This window comes from Xenopus laevis, chromosome 1L, assembly GCF_017654675.1.
Source record: "Xenopus laevis strain J_2021 chromosome 1L, Xenopus_laevis_v10.1, whole genome shotgun sequence".
In the NCBI taxonomy this organism is placed as follows: domain Eukaryota; kingdom Metazoa; phylum Chordata; class Amphibia; order Anura; family Pipidae; genus Xenopus; species Xenopus laevis.
Genome location: NC_054371.1, coordinates 21699596 through 21718070, shown reverse-complemented (window position 1 = coordinate 21718070; position 18475 = coordinate 21699596). Strand labels below are relative to the sequence as shown.

Below are 18475 nucleotides of genomic sequence, written 5' to 3'. Positions count from 1 at the left end.
GGGTGAGCGGTCTGTGTTTGCTGAACTTCTATTCCCAGCGTGGGCGAGAGCTTTGTGTTTGCGGCCGCTGGTTCTAGTAATGGAGAACAGTCACAATTGGTTCATTCTTTCGCCGTCTACAGCAAAATATGCCAATATGGCAGACAATTTTCTAAAAGGATCCTTCAATGTCAATGTAGTAACAGACAGAGGGTTTGGGCCAATCAGATGCTTTGTTTCATTATTCTAAACCCAGCAGATCAGTAAACGATCAAAGCTGATTGGAGCGATTTTTTTTTTCTTTTGCGCCTGTTATTCCATTAAAATGAACATCCAGAAAGAGCGAGGGGAACTGTGCACGTGTGGGAGATTCCATACTGCTCGGCTCGATCGGTGAATTCTATACAGAATCAAAAGCATTGATGTATGACCACTAGGGGTGCTGTTCTGTTTCAGTTTAGGCAACGTGCCTCTACCATACAGAAGCTTCCACTTCACACATGTACAAGAAGCAATGTTCTGTTCCCCCAAAAAGCAATGCCCTCCTACTTAAAGGAGAACTAAAAATGAATAGGGCTAAAAATGCCATATTTTATATAGTGAACTTATTGCACCAGCCTAAAGTTTCAGCTTGTCAATAGCAGCAATGATCCAGGACTTCAAACTTGTCACAGGGGTCACCATCTTGGAAAGTGTCTGTGACACTCACATGCTCAGTGGGCTCTGATTGGCTGTTGAGAAGCTAAGCTTAGGGCTCGTCACTAATTATCCAGCAGAAAATGAGCTTCCCCTGTAATATAAGCTGATGCTACAGGTTTGCTGATTATTAAATTCTGATGCTAATTGCACTGGTTTCTGTGCTGCCATGTAGTAATTATCTGTATTAATTACTAATCAGCCTTATATTGTGACATTCCTATTCTATGTGTACTGTATATTGTGAGTGGGTCCCTAAGCTCAGTAAGTCACAGCAGCACAGAGCATGTGCAGTGAATCAGCAGAAAAGAAGATGGGGAGCTACTGGGGCATCTTTGGAGACACAGATCTTTACTGCTAAAGGGCTGTGGTTGCCTTGGGCTGGTACAGAAGCCCAAAACATAATGTACAACATTTCTAGCTACTTCTTTAGTTAGGCTTAAGTTCTCCTTTAAGGGGAAACCTATATAAATTTTTTTTTTTCCCTATAAAGCAGGGCATTTTCAATGATCCTTACTAAAGTCGTGAATGTAAGTGGGAATACCTTTTTGATCTTTGCTTTCCCACCTATTCCCAGGATACATCTCCCAGCGTTCACCGGCAGCCACAAGCTGGGGTATGATGGGAGTTCAACATTCACGGTGAAGTTATCGATTAGCGATACATTACATGGTGATGATTCAACTGTGCGTATTAAAAAAAAAAGAAACAATCCCACCCCTCCCCCCATAGTGTAAATCTGTAAAAATTGGTGAGCACGGTGACATGATCCGATCAGAGTCGCCCAATCACGTTGATCATATTGCATAAAGAGAAGAGCAAGGTTTACATTCTATAGAATCGCAGTTCCTCTGCGGAACGTCAGTCTCTCACATGTCAGGCACGGAATGGTTGTCTCTGGCACTCTATAGCATATGGCTGGAGGTCACCCTGTCCGTCCTCCGACCTTTAACATTCTCTCTCCCACTTGTTTTTTTTCTCTCAATATATATATATAATTAGATATTTTAACATTTTTGTATTTTGGCACAAGATTAGTTCCTTCAGGTGAAACAGTGCTTCTTGACTTTGAGTACAGCAAGTGATTTCTACGGCTCAAAAAAATACAATCCAGCTGGGGGAGCTTCCTCCTTGGGCTCAAGTCTACATTCCTTCAACGTTCCCGTTTCTATGTCCCTCCGCAGTCATGTTCGGATGGCGCCGTTGTACTGCTGTTGTTTGGGAAGACACGGTTCATCGGGTAAAATGTCATGAGCAAAGACTGAGTCGTCCCCCGAGGAGCAGGTGCTGTTACTGTCTTGGCCCGCCGGGGAATACTGCTCGAATGGTACCGACAGGTCCAGGTACTCCTGAAAGACAAAATATACATAATTAGTGATGAGCGAATTCATTTGCCAGCCATGGATTCGTCATGGAGTCTTTAATGCATTAGAAAAACCGCCCATTAATGCATTTGGAGAAAAAAGTTGCCATTAGAAAAAACGCCTATTGACTTTAATGCATTTAGAGAAAAAATTGCCATAAGATTAAAGGTTATGTAAAGGCAAAAAAATAAAATCCCATTTTTACTTTCTTTAATGAAAAAGAAACCTATCTCCAATATACTTTAATTAAAAAATGTCTACTGTTTTTATAATTAACCTGACTGTATGCAGTGAAATTCTCCCTTCATTTACTGCTGTGGATAGGAATTGTCAGATGGTCCCTAACTGCTGAGCAGGGAAACAATCATACTTATGAACAGCAGGGGGAGCCCCCGCCTTACTTCCCAGCCATGCAGAACTCAAGCAGCTTTGTTTATGACGATCCCTAAGCAGCCCAGACCACACTGAGCATGTGCACAGTCTTAGTCTTGCAAGGATGTTTAACAAAAGTTACAAGATGGTGACCCCCTGTAGCCAACTTTGAAAGCATAAATTATTTGTTTGATTAGGCTTGTGGTGCAGTAAGTTCATGTTTATATTTAGTATACAAAATACAGCATTTCTAGCCTTATTCTATTTTAGACTTTACATGCCCTTTAAACGCCCATTGACTTTAATGTATTAGTACAAAAAAGTCGCCATAAGAAAAAACACGCATTGAATTTAATGCGTTTGGAGAAAAAAGACACTATAAGAAAAAATGGCCATTGACTTTAACGGGGAGATTAGTCGCCCAGCGAAAACCTCCTCTTTTTCGGGCGACTAATCTCCCCAACTGCCTCCCCTTACTTCCCATTGGCTAAAATGTAAATTGTCGGCGGGAAAGCACACGGAGTGTTTCATTTTACGAAGTTGCCCGTTTACATTTTAGCCAACAGGAAGGGAGTTTACGGAGATTAGTGGCCCCGGAGAAGAGGAGATTTGTCGCCGGGCGACTAATCTCCCTGAATCTGCCTGTTTGCCCTGACCCTAATGCATTTGGAGAAAAAAGTTGCCATAAGAAAAAACGCTTATCGACTTTAATGCATTTGGACAAAAAAATAGTCATAGGAAAAGACTAGGGATGCACCGAATCCAGGATTCAGGATTTTGCCTTTTTTAGCAGGATTCAGCCGAATCCTTGTGCCTGGCCAAACTGAATCCGAATCCTAATTTGCATACGTAAATTAGGGGCAGGTAGGGAAATCATGTGACTTTTTGTCACAAAAGAAGATTTGTTTCCACTTTTTCCTTTCCTGCCCCTAATTTGCATATTAGGATTCGGTTCAGTATTTGGCCAAATCTTTCACCAAGGATTCGGCCAAATCCCAAATAGTGGATTCGGTGCATAGGAAAAACGCCCATTAACTTTAATGCATTTGGAGAAAAAAAGTTGCCATAAGAAAAAACGGCCATTGACTTTAATGTATTTGGAGAAAAAAGTCGCCTTAAGAAAAAACTATGGATGCACAGAATCCTAATTTGCACATTGACATTAATTTATTTGGAGCTAGAATAATTGTTGCGATCGTAAAAATTTGTCGCTCGTAGAAACGTCCATTGACTTCAATGCGTTTCACGAAATGTCAATGTTTCATGAATTGTTTCGCATTTTTGCAGATTAGCTCATCACTACACACAGTTGTATGTACAGTACAAAGATGCAAACTATACAGGTGCAACTGGAACTAGATGCCCAGCCCAAGTATCACTGATGCTCTTAAATCCAGTTCCTCCTCCTCCAAATCCGAAGCAACCAAAGGGTAAATAATGAATATAAATCAACAGCAACACTCCTTGTATATATATATATATATCTTTATTGTATATATCTATATCTATATATATCTATATATATATATATATATATATCTATATATATTATATATATATATATATATATATATATATATATATATATATATATATATATATATATATATATATATATATATATAAACACACACTTACATCAGTAGATGTTACAGTAAGAACGCGGTCAAGGTCTTCAACCAGCTGCTTGAAGGTTGGTCTTTGCGATGGGACAGCGTGCCAGCACTCTCTCATGATCATATACCTGAGAGCAGGGGGGAAAGAACAGACTGAATCTCACATTCTACAACAGGAATAGCCTGCTTGGAGCTGAAGAACAAATAGAGATGAAGGCAGTCGTATGAAGGCATGCTGGGAGTTGTAGTTAATATATGGCTGCAGAACCTCAGGCTGGATACCCTTTTTCTATAGGAAATTTGGGAATTAACATAACATTGATGCTTGACACGAGGCTGTCATCAAAGGCGCACAGGCGCAGCTACTGATGGCAAATGACAAAATCTATATATAGCGTTAGGCAGAAAAACTTTCTTTCATGTTTTCCATTTCACAATACTAGTCTTGGTTTGCTTGGCCTTTAAAGGGCTGCTATGCCCTCAATTCTCCTGTCTGCCTAGGAGAAGACTTATAGATTTATGGCATCTTAGAGGAGATTAAGTTACATCTGTTGGACTTTGGGAGTTGGGGTCTATGGAAGCCCGAGGGACATGGACCAAATCAACACCTACTTCTGGTAAAGATTTTATCATTTTCCCTATTGCTATATGGCAGATATCGGTCGTGCAGGCCCATTGTTGTCCCTATACACTGAGCAATACGATGCAAACTCAGCCTGTAGGGACAGAGTCGGCAGCTTCTATTGGTCTATTTAAAGGAGAAGGAAAGCTATGGAGGCAATTTATTGCCAATAGATTATTTGCAATAGTGCAAGCTTGAATGCAATATTTATTCTGTAGAATGTAAATGTGAGTAAACAGCTCTAGAAGCTCTCTGTATCTTTAGGATAGCAGCTGCAGTATTAGCTTGGTGTGACCACTTCCTGCCTGAGTCTCTCCCTGCTCACTCATAACTCTGGGCTCAGATTACAGCAGAGAAGGGAGGGGGAGAGAGGAGCAAACTGAGCATGCTCAAGCCCTAGCCCTGGAGGTTTAAGCTGAAAACATGAAGTCTGATACAGAAGCCCATGAGTACACAATAGAAGGAAAGAAATGCAGTGTTTCTTTTGACAGAGGACTCAGAGCAGCATTACTTTGAGGGTTTACTGGTGTATTTATATAGACCTTTCTGATAAAGCTTACTTAATTTTAACCTTTCCTTCTCCTTTAAGGATTAAACATCATGGAAGCTCAACAGCTATGGAAAAATAAACATTCACTCAACTCTCCTTAGTTCCATTAAGCAAATCCAAAGTGAAAAAAAAAAAACCCCAGGAAGGTATAGTGGCTCTTTAAGTGTCTGTATATGAATGGAGCTAGTATACGCAAGACAAAAGGGCTGCAGTCACTTACAGTTCATGTGTGCAGTTTGCTGGCTTGTCCATTCTGTGGCCTTCTTTCAATAGTTTAAAGAGTTCCTCTACTGGGATCCCTGGGTAGGGCGAGCCCCCCAGTGTAAATATCTCCCACAGCAGCACTCCGTACGACCATCTGGGAATTAAAGAGAGACATTTCCCATTCACAAGGGATCCTTTCTGTATGAGGACCAGGGTTTATTTGCGGGCAGCCATGCATAACTAACAGAGTCATCAGCACCATGACTAATTGCCCGGGCAATTTTTTTTTTTTACTAGTTACTTGGAGATCTCTACCGGCCGTGCTCAATAGCAAAGCTATAATAAAAAAAAACCTTTAGGCTGAAATTGAAATGAGCATTTAATCAGACGGCTGACAGCTTCTCCATTACGCCAGTCCCCTCTTTGTTGAGATTTCCACCAGTCTCAGTGAATGGAACAAATCAAATTAGCCATGCACCGATTCCCTCTGCTGAATTCCAGCACAGTGGGACGTGAATGGAGCGACAACCAAAGCTTTGAGACCGGCGCATCCACGGGACGCCCATGAAAATAATTGCCCACCTTTATTCTACAGAGACCGGGACTAAGGAAATCCATCAGTAACACATTAGATTGATAGAATGGGGTCTGCTGTAGGTTTAACTTTACTCATTGCTCAAAAATAACAACTCACCGATAAATATACTCACGGTAAAAAGGGCAGACCCAATTGAATAAAGAAATTATCTTTATTATATATATATTTAAAAAAAAAAGTAACACTTTTGCCTGATGCGTTTTTATACCATAGACAGTCAGAGGCCCAAAGTGTTAGGGTTTAAACACACGGGCAGATTCGCCTGGCGACTAATTGCCTCTTCTGCGCAGCGAAAATCTCCCGAACTGCCTTCTGGCTGCTATAATGAGAAAACGCCAGCACCAATGACTGTCGTCCGAAGTTGCCTCACAAGGAAACTTCGCCGGGTGACTAATTTCGGGCAACTTCGGAAATCAAAGCGCTGCGAGTGCATTGGGGCTGTCATTTTCTCATTATAGCAAGCGGAAGGCAGTTTGGGGAGATTGTTGCCCCGCAGAAAAGGCGATTAGTCGCCAGGCGACTAAATCTCCTCGAATCTGCCTGTGTGCTAGCTCCCATAGGCTAAAGATGTGTTACTGCTTTTATAATAAAGATCATATCTTTATTCACTAGCCTGGATTGGAGCTGCCCTTTAAGGGCAGACACACGCTTAGATTCGGGGAGATTAGTCGCCCGGCGAAGTTTCTTTGTGAGGCAACTTCAGAAATCTAAGCGCCGCGAGTGCATTGGCAATTTCTCATTACAGCAGGGGAAAAGGTAGTTCGGGGAGATTGTCGCTCCACAGAAGATGCGATTAGTCGCCCGGCGAAGTTTCCTTTAAGCAAGTTATTGCTCTGTCCCTGTGTTTGTGCCCTTTCCCCAGCTCTTGCACCCATTGTGGACAGCTTTTTAACCCATTAAACACTTAAAGGGCAAGCAAAGAAAAAAAATAAAGACCAATTGAAAGGTTGCTTAGAATAAGCCATTGTATAATATACCAAAAGTGGACTTAAAAGTGAACCACCCCTTTAAAGTTGCTTCAAACTGTTTTTTCCAGATTCACAGCAGGGGGTGCGCCAGGAGCACCTAAAGGTGCAATACACAGGCAGATAAAGCTGCCGATATCAGTCTTTTAGACTAATTCCGCAATTTATCTGCCCGTATATGGGGGCTTCCGACGGGTTGGAAAAATGAAACCTTCCCGATCAATATCGTGGCCAGATATCGATCGGGAAGGTTTAATTTTTCCGCCGACCAACCCGTCGGAGCCCATTGCTCCTCGTTGTAATCCGGTTGTTCAGCCCTAGGGCCGAATCTTCGGATTACCCCAATATAGCCCTGCCGTTAGTGGGCATATCGGTGAAAGATCCGCTTGTTTGGCGATTTTGCCAGACGAGCGGATCACTTCATGTATGGCCAGCTTTACACTTTCTAGAAGATGTTATTTTGCATTGGTTACCCATTACTAGCTGGATAAACTACCACTCGTTTGTTCTCAGAATGCTTAGTGAAGGAATTGTGCCTTTGTGGGCAGTTAATGCTTACACATCGCTCTGATGAGTGTAGATACGGTCGAACAAAGCTTCCGGAGCCATCCATTTGACTGGCAGCCGACCCTGTAATTGGGAAGACAGAAGAGATTGTTACGTCAGCACATGGGAGCAGTCACAATGGCACCCTCCAATCTCCCCCTATCTAACACTTCCACCCGCTGACTTCAGCCTCTTTCTGGTTACAGATAATGGGTGCGGGTAAACAGATTAACAGTGAATAAGTGACTCCGCAGGGTGAAAATGCTTATTTGTGTTGGCTATCATCATTGGCTCTCGCATAACAGTGGGAAAACATGGCTTTATTGTAGCAGCGGAACAGAAACACAACTTGATTAGAGAATGTACTGCAGTTTTAGGGCAGAGACAGACGTGAAGATTCGGGGAGATTTAGTCGCCCGGCGACTAATCGCCTCTTCTTCAGGGGACTAATCTCCCCGAAAAGCCTTTCCACTGGCTAGATTCTAAATCGCCGGTGGGATTGCACTCGGATCGTTTCGTTTTTCGAAGACGTCCGAAGTTTTCTCATGAGGCATTTAGATTCTAGCCAGTGGGAAGGCTTTTCGGGGAGATTAGTCGAACAAAGAAGAGGCAATTTGTCGGAGACTAAATCCCCCCGAATCTTAACGTGTGCCCTTAAGGTGGCCATACACGGGCAGATAAAGCTGCCGATATCGGTCGTTTGGACCGATTTGACAGCCTATCTGCCCGTGTATAGGGGCTTCTGACGGGTCTTCCCGATCGATATCTGGCCACGATATCGATCGGGAAGGTTGGATTTTTATCCGACCGACCCGTCTGAGCCGCTTAGCGAATCGTAATTCGATCATTCAGCCATACGGCCGAACGTTCGAATTACCCCCGATATAGCCATGCAGTTTAGTGGCATATCGGGGAAAGATCCGCTCGTTTGGCGATGTTGCCAAACGAGCGGATCTTGGAGTCTATGGCCACCTTTACTCTCACACTAACTAGGGCATTTATGTTGACCAATTGCTGATTTTCTTTAGGTGCAGTAACACAGGCAGTGATACCAAACATGTGGCCCTCTGTAATCTTGCTCCCCGCAGTCTCACAGCAGAGACTCTTAAATGTGGTTGTTCACCTTTGCGATAACTTTTAGTATGATGTTGAGAGTGACATTCTGAGTAAGGATGGACGATTTTTTTCGCCTTGTTTCGCCGTGGAAACGACACCCATAGACTTGTATGACGGCGTGCGTCAAAAAAATGTCGCAGCATGACAATGTTTTTGTGGCCCGTAGACTTTTGGCGAAACGAAACGGGTTAAATTCGCCCATCCCTAATTCTGAGATATTTTGCAATTGGTTTTAGTTTTTCATTATTTGTGGGTTTGGAGTTATTTCGTTGTTTATTAAGCAGTGTTAACAATCTCATTGCTATGGTGCAAATGACCCTAGCAACCATGCAACAATTTGATTGAGACTGGAGTATGAATAGGAGAGGCCTGAATTGACAGAGGAGTAATAAAGAGTAGCAATAACATCTGTAGCCTTACAGAGCATCTGTTTTTTTTAGATGAGGTCAGTGATCCCCATTTGAAAGCTGTAAAGGGTCAGAAGAAGACGGCAAATCATTTAAATACCATAAAAATTAAATAATTAAGACCAATTGAAAATTGGCTAAGAGTTGGCCATTCTGTAACATACTTAAAGTTGACTTAAAGGTGAACCATCCCTTTAAGACCTGAGCTGCTGTTGCTATGCACAAGTGCTGCAGCTACAAAGACAAGACGATACAGTAGGCAAAGCACCGGCCCCATTGCTGGAGTTCTCGGAGGTCTAAGGATTAGATTTCATGCTTCTGTCAGCGGCCCCTTTAGTGGGGAAGTAAACCTCCGTTTTTGGCATGGAAAGTGTCCGTTCTGTTTGCATTACTTACATTTGTTGTTTTCTTGTAATAATCTATGTTGTGGATGTCCCTGGCCAAGCCGAAATCTGCAATCTTCATTACGATGTCATCTGTTACTAACACATTTCTGGCTGCCAGATCTCTGTGAATACACTGGGAGAAGAAACACAACAACATGTCAGTACAAGCGGCGCTGAAATAAATATAAGCAACACGAAACTCCTCACTCTTAAAGCTACGGCTCTGTGCACCTGACCCTCGCCCACCTGCTGTCCCAGAAATCCCCGAACTATCCCTCATCCTGAAGAATACAACTCTCATTAGTCATTAGTGCTGCAATAAAGCTGGTTGCTGACACAAGCAAGATAACTTTCCTATGTTTCATTGCCATCTAAACTATATTGTCTATTGCCAGTGGTTCCCCAAACCTCAAGGGCAGAGACACACGCTCAGATTCGAGGAGATTATTTGCCCATCGACAAATCTCCTCTTCTTCGGGGCGACTGAACTGCCTACCGCCCACTAGAATGTAAATCGCCGGCGGGATGGCAATCAGGGCGGTTCATTTTCCGAAGACGCCTAAAGTTGCCTCACGAGGAAACTGCGGACGACTTTGGAAAACGAAGCTCTACGAGTGCCATCCTGCCAGCGATTTAGATTCTAGCCGGCGGGACGCAGTTCGGGGAGATTAGTCGCCCCAAAGAAGAGGCGATTTATCGTCAGGCGACTAAATCTTCCTGAATCTGAGCGTGTGTCTCTGCCCTAAGGCTAAATTAACCCTATACACTCATTATACACTAATAGGTCCTTATAAACTAATAGGTCAGCTTGGAAGCCCAGCTTGAAGGTCAGTTAGGGTGAGATTTGGGGTGCACAAATATTTGCAATCCTAGATAATCTTGTGATATGGGTGATGTTTAGCTATATCTTTATAACGGGGGCCCTAACCTAACACTGAACACTGTGGTTTAAGCTGAAAAGGTCTGACCACCACTGGCCTACAGGATAATCGCAGGGTCATAAGGCTGCAGGGGATATAGGTGATTCCACCAGTCCCAGATTAATTAGCCATTTTAACACATATTGGTAAAACAGGATAACCTCTGGTCATGTTGGGGGCCCTAAAATTAATTTGCAGTGGGGTCCAGTAAGGGCAGGGGCACACTAAGCTAATGGGGGAGATTTAGTCGCCCGTCGATAGCTCTCCTCTTCTTTGGGGCGACTAATCTTCCCGAACTGCCTCCCACCGACTAGAATCGAAATCACCGGCGAGATGGCACTCGGAGTGCTTCATTTTGTGAAGTCGCCCGAAGTTTCCTCGTGAGGCAACTTTGGGCGACTTCGGAAACGAAGCGCACCAATTACCATCCCGCCAGCGATTTACATTCTAGCCGGTGGGAGGCAGTTTCGGGAGATTGGTCGCTGGGCAACTAATCTCCCCGAATCTGAGCGTGTGTCTCTGCCCTAACATTCAGTTACTCCACTGGATAATCTAGCTCTGTCAACTTTGTATTGATCTGTCTGGTTGCTTGCCAACATCAAAAGCACCAAAAGTGTCATTACAAAATGAAATGCATTTTTTGGAGCATTTGATGGACAAAATGAAGCTGATTCCAAACCCCCGGCTAGCTCTGATATAGTATATTTCTCTATTTCTGTGTTGTTCATTGTGAATGTATTGGGATTGGTCCATCTCCCGACTCGCTCGATGTCTACAAACTACTGATTGCTGTGATTGTTCCCGGGAAAGGCTGTGGCATTATTCCCATTATAATATGATGAAAGCAGCACATGGGAGCGATTATGGTATGACCAGAATATTTGAGGGAATAAGCCTGTGTGCCTTACTCATTCCTATTTATATAATGGGGAGGGGGGTTGATCTATAAGTATTGCTTGTGTATTTTTGTCTGTATTTTTGTGTGCTCAATACACCTTGGTCTTTAAAAAAGAGGCTTTAGGTTCAATTCTTCTCCTGGGGAACAAAGAACAGCACTAGACCAACATCTCCCCCACCCATCTTTAATTTTTGTGATGAAATAATCTCTAGGAATGATCTACAGCACCAACAGAACTGAAATCCACTGAAGCAGCCCATTAGCAATCTGCCTAAAGGAAAAGAGTTTGGAAACGGATACAGTAGGGACATCTAACTGCACCTCTACATCGGATTTCTTTTAGGATAAGGGTCGATTTTCAGCTGGTGTAAAACATCTCAAACCAGCAATGTCATCAGTGACTATAATGAAAACCCACAAAAAGTGGATTTGGGGCAGGGTTCAATGACAGACGTCATGGCTGGGTCTATGTGTCTTTCAATAAGTCTCATGGCACATGAGGTGCTTTAGATGCTGCACCACCAAGAATCATCTGATCTGTGGTTTAAAGTCAGGTATGGGGTATGAGGAGCAGCCTCTGGAAAAGTATTTGATATAGTTGGGGAGGAGGAAGAAAGATGCATGCCGGAGTGAACTTTTTCAAACAGGGTAGGCGGGTATATAATATGTGCAAAACTCACTTTTTGCGACGCCAGGTACTCCATGCCACGAGCTACCTGGTAGGCGCAAGAAACAAGGTCCTTGAACGTCAGCTGCTCAGCTGGAATTTTGCAGGTGTCAAAAGAATAATCCATTCCTGGGGGGCGCCGTGCCTTTAAATACTCCCTGAGGTTCCCTTTGGATGCATATTCCACAAGAACGTACAGTGGTCCTGTGTGGTGGAAGAAAATATATTTACAGTGGTCGTTAACACAGTCCGACTCAATAAAAGAAAAATGCAGGGCAGCTTTTTTTTGGCTTCCTGTGTGAAATGACCACTAACCCCAGATGGAGGCTGAACTGCAACTCCCACAATCCTCTAATGCTGGAAGCTGTAGTTTATCAACATTTAAATTAAGCATAGGTCACAATGGGAGATTAGTTGCAGCAAAGTAGATTCCATTGTTTCACAGGTTAGCATCATTAGATAACTGTGCTCTATTATGTAACTTCCTATTAGGAAAAAGGGGTGTATTTAATTGGACCTGCATTCATTGCTAGAATAAACACTATTTGTCTTCTACCCCATTTACCTGCGATATAAGCCCCATGGGACAGCAGTTGCTGCTCAAATGAGGTTGTTTATTAAGGTTGTTATTGGTGTGTCTGGGAAGCCATTTGCTCTGCATCATTTACTAAAATGCACTGCACGGGGGAAATAAATAGTACCCATTGGTCTGCTACTTAAACCCACACTAGCACATCAGCACGTTCAGCAATATATATATAAACATATATATATATTTTTTTTCTCATCTTCTATGAACACTTAAAACTTCAGCAACGTGGGAGTCAACTTATTCATAACACTTGCAGCTATATCATTTACAGAATATTTATAGCAATATGTAGGACGCAGGCTGACGTACCATCCTGAGTGCATGCTCCTAGCAGATTGATGATATTTTTGTGCTTCCCAATCATTTTCATCATCTCCATCTCCGAGACCAGATCGGAGAGATCTTTATCTGTAGCATCATCTGCAAACAAACAATAAGTGTTACTGCATTCGTGCCCCACAGATGCTTTAAAAGGAAAATAGTCAATCAGTCCATGGTTTGTGTTATCAAGGCTTTGTGAATTCAGGGCATGGGCTTTGTTATCTAGAATAGACATTCTAGAAGTTTACTCATAGATTATTCATTTGCCCTCACCAAGTGAGATAGGTGACAAGAGCCAATTGAACCAATACCACCAAAGACTAATCATTGCCCATACTTCTGAGATCATGTTTCACCCCTCGTACCTTTAAGCATCTTTACAGCTACAGTAACAGGCTTATTTGGCCTTTCCTTATCAATGCCAATTGCTTCTGCCATCACTACTTGACCAAAGCAGCCTTCTCCAAGGGGCTTTCCTAAAGTCAGCCTGCAAAATTAAGAAAAAGAACTTGCCGTCAGCATGTAAGGTATCAATCGATATCAACATCCCGTCTATGTCGAAGGAATTCCACTTACCTTGATCTCAATAACTCCCACTTGGGATCCAGGGGCAGGCCGAGCTCCGACACATTAGCCAACATGGTTCCGTCGCTGGAGGACAGGTGAGTGATCCTCACCAGCGGGGTGTTGGAATTCATAGAAGAGTTGGACTCTAGAGACACCTGCTTAAATAAACCAAACAAATGTGTATTATTGCCAACTGCTGCACCTTGTCTAAACCAAAGAAAGCACCAAAGTGAAACCTCAACATGGGTGCTCCACAATCCACCATATGGTTAAAAGTTTGACTGTTTTTTACTTCTCCTTGTTATAGGTTATTAATTATTGTGCTACACCTCTAAAACAAAACAGATTTGCCCTTATGCAACCTAGTGTCTTTTAGACAGACACCTTGGGTCTGTAGCTGGCGAGCAGCTCCGTAAGCAGCATAAGTGAGCATTGATAAAATAAAATATTTCTAGAAAAATAGATGATCTGTAAAACAAATTTATTGAGGATAGGGTACACTATAAGCTTCAATGCAAGGACCTCACATGCAAATTTGCTCATAACTACAGATTCTAATATGATGTTCTGTAATGATATATGAGCACTTCATTGTAAAGCCCTTGGGATGCACATGCCCCACCTATAGTGTCCGGTAATATACCTACTCTTTATACTGACTGTCATCCGGCACAAAAGGAAAAGAGGCAGCAAAGAGAGAGATCTTTAGGAGGAAAGGTTCAAGGGGTTAGGATTAGAAAGGAAAATACATGTATTCAATCAGAACTGAATACAAGTTAATAGTCAGTAAAGGAATTATGAAATAAAAAGGCAAAGGAGATACATGTAATAATGAAAGGTGAATTAGCACTTATTACATGTGATATAAACGCATGGAACCGAGTCTTGTTTAGTATTTTAATTATTATTTAAGCAGGGATTATCTTCCAATTATTTTCCTTTAAATAGAGGCCTTCCTTATGTGTAGAATATGCTTCACCTCAAATAAACTATTCATCGTTATATCATACCAGCTTACGACTTGCACTGAAAGGGAATATACTGTATTATAATTATTTATGTTGAATGTTGACAATGAGAAGCCAATGTAGTCCCTATAGCCATCTCTACGGCACAGGACCTTCATATTGGGCTATAAATGCTACAATACTGGTTATAAATGGCGCTACGGCTTCACACAATATACTTTTTTTCCTTTGAAGGTAATTTCTCATGGTGCCACAGATAAACCCTAGTTTCCTTTTCTGACTGAGCATGGTCATCAAACTGCAAATCTAGGCAGGCTGAATGGGATTCAAGGGCAAGGAAAGGCTAAATCTGGCAGGGAATTGATGGAAGGTTCCCCTGATATCCTTCCACCAATCCCCTGCCAGATTTAGCCTTTGCTTGCCCTTAACCAGCTTGGCATCCAATACTGATGCAACATAAATGGGTTTGTTACTGAACCACAATTCTTTCTGGTCGGGGTTTTTTTGGACAAAAAAAATTAATTTATCATGGAACAAAGACTCAAATTGTTCTAAATTTATTATACTCCGAAACTGCAAAAAAGTCAGAATCCGAAAATATGCCATCTTAAACTTGCTGAGGTCATGTAGAAGTCAATGGCAGATGTTCCTTTTACATTTTGAAGATATCATGGTCTGCACTGGGTTTCTATAATCTGAAAAATTCAGGGGTTTCGGGTGATACCCCAAAAGAATTGACTGATTTGGGCATCAAATCCGAAAATTTCATACAGTTCGGGTTTTTGCTCCATTTTATCCCGACCCGACTTTGTCGAGTTATTTTAGTGATAAATAAGATAAAATTGTGGATGTGAGCTTGGTCGAGCTTGGTTTAGTAAAAATATGAGATAAATTTGTGTTTTAGTAAATAATAGTAAAGTGTTGGCCTTAAGTAAGTAAAAATTAAAGCCCTCATAGATAAATTTCTATTTAAAGAGAAAATGGAAGATAGATTCAAATTATCCAAAGTGAATCATTTCCCATTAAAGGAAACAAAACACCAATATCAGACCACCTGCCCTGCCAGCTGCAGCAACTGAGAAGATATGAGGACCCCAAATCCTGCAGAGCGGTGGGCATGCCGACTCTTCCATAAGAATAAGTGGAAATTCACCCTTGAGGAAAGAAAAAGAGAAATAGAGTGTAGTAATCTTGTATCTACTTTCTGTTACCTGCCGCTTGAGCGGGAACTTGGAGACTTTATGCACCGGCGGGGTGCTCATTGCCTTCTTAGAAGGGACCTTCATGCGGTAGGTGATGACAATGATAACCAACAGTATGAACACAATAGTCGAGGTGACCACAATAAGAACGGTGATGGAGCTGGAAGATGTGGTTGCTGGCTTCTCCACTGGTTCTGCTGAGGATAGAAAAGAATCAGATGCAACCGAAAACCTGCACTTCTCATAGAATAATCCATTAGTGTGGAATGGGAAGGACCTACTTTTAGCCTTTTAGCTAGGATCAGATAGGCAGCCACATGCCTACATCTACTCTACCCATTGTAAAGTCTATTAGCGCTATGGAAGTGGTTGGGTAGGTGAAAGCAAGTTAAAAACTGGGGCCAATTTACTAATACAGGTGTTAAATGTCACCAAACCTCCTTCCAACAACACCCAAGGGCAATTTATTTTGATCACGCTTTTACTGATCAGTGTTCCCTACAGGGCATGGTCTGTACATAATGGCTTGAACCAAATAAGTCCAAGATTGTATTATCTTCTAACTACGAAGAAAGCCTCAGGCACGGTAATCCTCATGGCCCCTCCTACTCATGTATTAATACAATTATTGTATTCAAAAGAAGAACCAGATGCTCATTACGTGGACAATTTGAGCATATTAACAAGCTAAATCTTGCCTTTAGTTAAAAAACTTTAAACAACCCCTTTAAAATACTGATTAATCAAGAGCCAGAATTCCCTATTCTCATACATTAAACGCTACAGGTCATTTTGCTCTTCAGTTCATGTAAGGGATTTATTGAACACTTCCAAATAAACATTTTTCTGGCAAAAAATTGGAGTATGGTTGATTATTGGTGGTTAAAATGGCTAATTATTGATGGGTACAATGACTGATTATTGGTGGGTACAATGACTGATTATTGGTGGGTACAATGACTGTTATTACACGTTTTTCTTTAGTGCAACACAATTGTTATTAACAATACAGAATAATTCAGTAAACAATCCATCTTTCCATTCATTCATTCTGCTAAAACGGATATTTGATAGCAAATAAAGAAAATGAAGAGGAGCCAAGAGTAACAGAGAGCGCTGAGAGAGAGGAAAAAAAGGCATTTTATCCACCACCTCAAGGAATGAGACTCAGGCCATTAACCGATCCAGTGCCACAGTAAGACCAACACTGAATATGTTAACAGCCCATACACACATGGTAGTACTATAAAGATTCAGTAAGAAGATCACATGTACAGAAATGCCAAACCCAGTCAGGTCAATTGACGTGGAAAACTTACGGGAAAACTTGCATAACTTGATAATCCCTTGCCTTCTAGGTCCCTTCTTAATGATCAGGGTCACATTATTCTGCTCATGGCACTGAGGTCTATAAGATCCCAATCTGTGGTGATTGCCAACCCAGTGAATGTGGATGGGGGGGCTCAATGGTCAATTATGGAGCTTTCATTAATTAGCAGAGGTGCAATTCTGCATCCCCTTGGATGTTGCTCCCAGTGGCTTCAAAGCAGGTGCTTATTTTTGAATTCCAGGCTTGGAAGCAAGTTTTGGTTGTATAAAAATCAGGTGTACTGCCAAACAGATCTCCTGTAGGCTGCCAGTCCACATAGGGGCTACCAAACGGCAAATCACAGCACTTATTCTGCATGACCCAAGAAAAGTTTTCATGCTGGCGTTGCTCCCCAACTCCTTTTACATCTGAATATGGCTCATGGGTAAAAAAGGTTGGGGACCCCTGCTCTAGTGTATCTAGTATGCAGCCACAGTGGCTGAATTTTTTAGGAAACTACAAGGAAACTACATGATTCTACTCTTTCATGGGAAGGAGCCCATTCATTCTGAAAGGAGACATCTGTTTGGCATTTCTAGGGTACATGGCAAGCGCCACCGAAACAGTGTGATGAGCAAGAATACCTGGGAGAACCGTCAGCCAAGCAGTGTGATGTGAATAGCCAATAGAATTCCCAGCCAGACAAGTATATTCCCCAGCATCCTCAAAGGACACATTGCGTAAAACCAGCACCTCAAGATCCTTATCCGAGGAGTAAACACCAGTAGGCTAAAAAAAGATCAGAGAAATTAAAGATAAAGGAAAAGGGAACAAGGCACATGGAACAAATCAATGAAAGACAGCCCCGATTCTCAGCACAGCTCAGGACACTGAAACACAAGAATAAGAAACCATAGCAGATGGAGTTTGCAAAAGACCTAAATGATGACACCTGTAGGAATAAAAAAAGGACACCAGCTCCCTTCACCAGCCTTTTATACACCTGTAAAGAAAAAAAAGCCACCAGCACCCTTCACCAGCCTTTATACCTTTTGCCCCATGGCAGCATGCATGCAACGGGCGCCTGCAATAACTGACCCACAACACAACACGGGCAATGAGTACATGAGATGGGGGAACATTGATGGAAATGTTAAAGTTGGCTCTTGAATTGATGTTCAGTTTGTACTTCTATAATGAATACAACGGTACGAGGCAGTGCTCAGCTAGGTGCCGAATTTGTGCTAAATGTAAACAAGAGGTTCAGTGGAATTGTCCGGATCTCATGCTCACTCGACACACCTTGAATACATTTCTTCCTCTGCAAATTGTTATAAATCAGCGTATGAGTGGATGTCAGTAATACAATAAGTAACATAATGCAAGTAATACCATACACTTAGAACAAAGTGTTATGGCTTTGCAAAGGGATGGGCCAGTCTATAGGGAGGACCTCTGTTGAGGTAACTAATAGGACAGCCTCAATAATAGAAATAAGCAGAGGGGATGATTTATGCATAGTTGTAAAGAGAAACTATACACTCTAGGGGTACAGTTCCATTACACAGTGTGGATACATTCATTTATTGACTGGATTTAAATGCACTTTA

The 18475-nt window shown here is 42.1% G+C and overlaps 1 protein-coding gene across 8 annotated transcripts in view; it reads right to left on the bottom strand.

Moving 5' to 3' along the window:
* Positions 1–280: 280 nt before the first annotated feature.
* Positions 281–18475, bottom strand: part of fgfr3.L (fibroblast growth factor receptor 3 (achondroplasia, thanatophoric dwarfism) L homeolog) — a 73760-nt gene continuing 55565 nt past the window's right edge. The window contains exons 8-18 of one of the 8 annotated variants that reach the window (XM_041583299.1): positions 17510–17654; positions 15560–15750; positions 13396–13541; positions 13185–13306; positions 12808–12918; positions 11920–12110; positions 9432–9554; positions 7526–7596; positions 5420–5557; positions 4050–4155; positions 1600–2024 (exon numbers count right to left, since the gene is read on the bottom strand). In XM_041583299.1, coding sequence (XP_041439233.1) covers positions 1860–2024; positions 4050–4155; positions 5420–5557; positions 7526–7596; positions 9432–9554; positions 11920–12110; positions 12808–12918; positions 13185–13306; positions 13396–13541; positions 15560–15750; positions 17510–17654 — 1509 coding nt within the window. In that variant the 3' untranslated portion in view covers positions 1600–1859. 8 annotated transcript variants of the gene reach the window in all.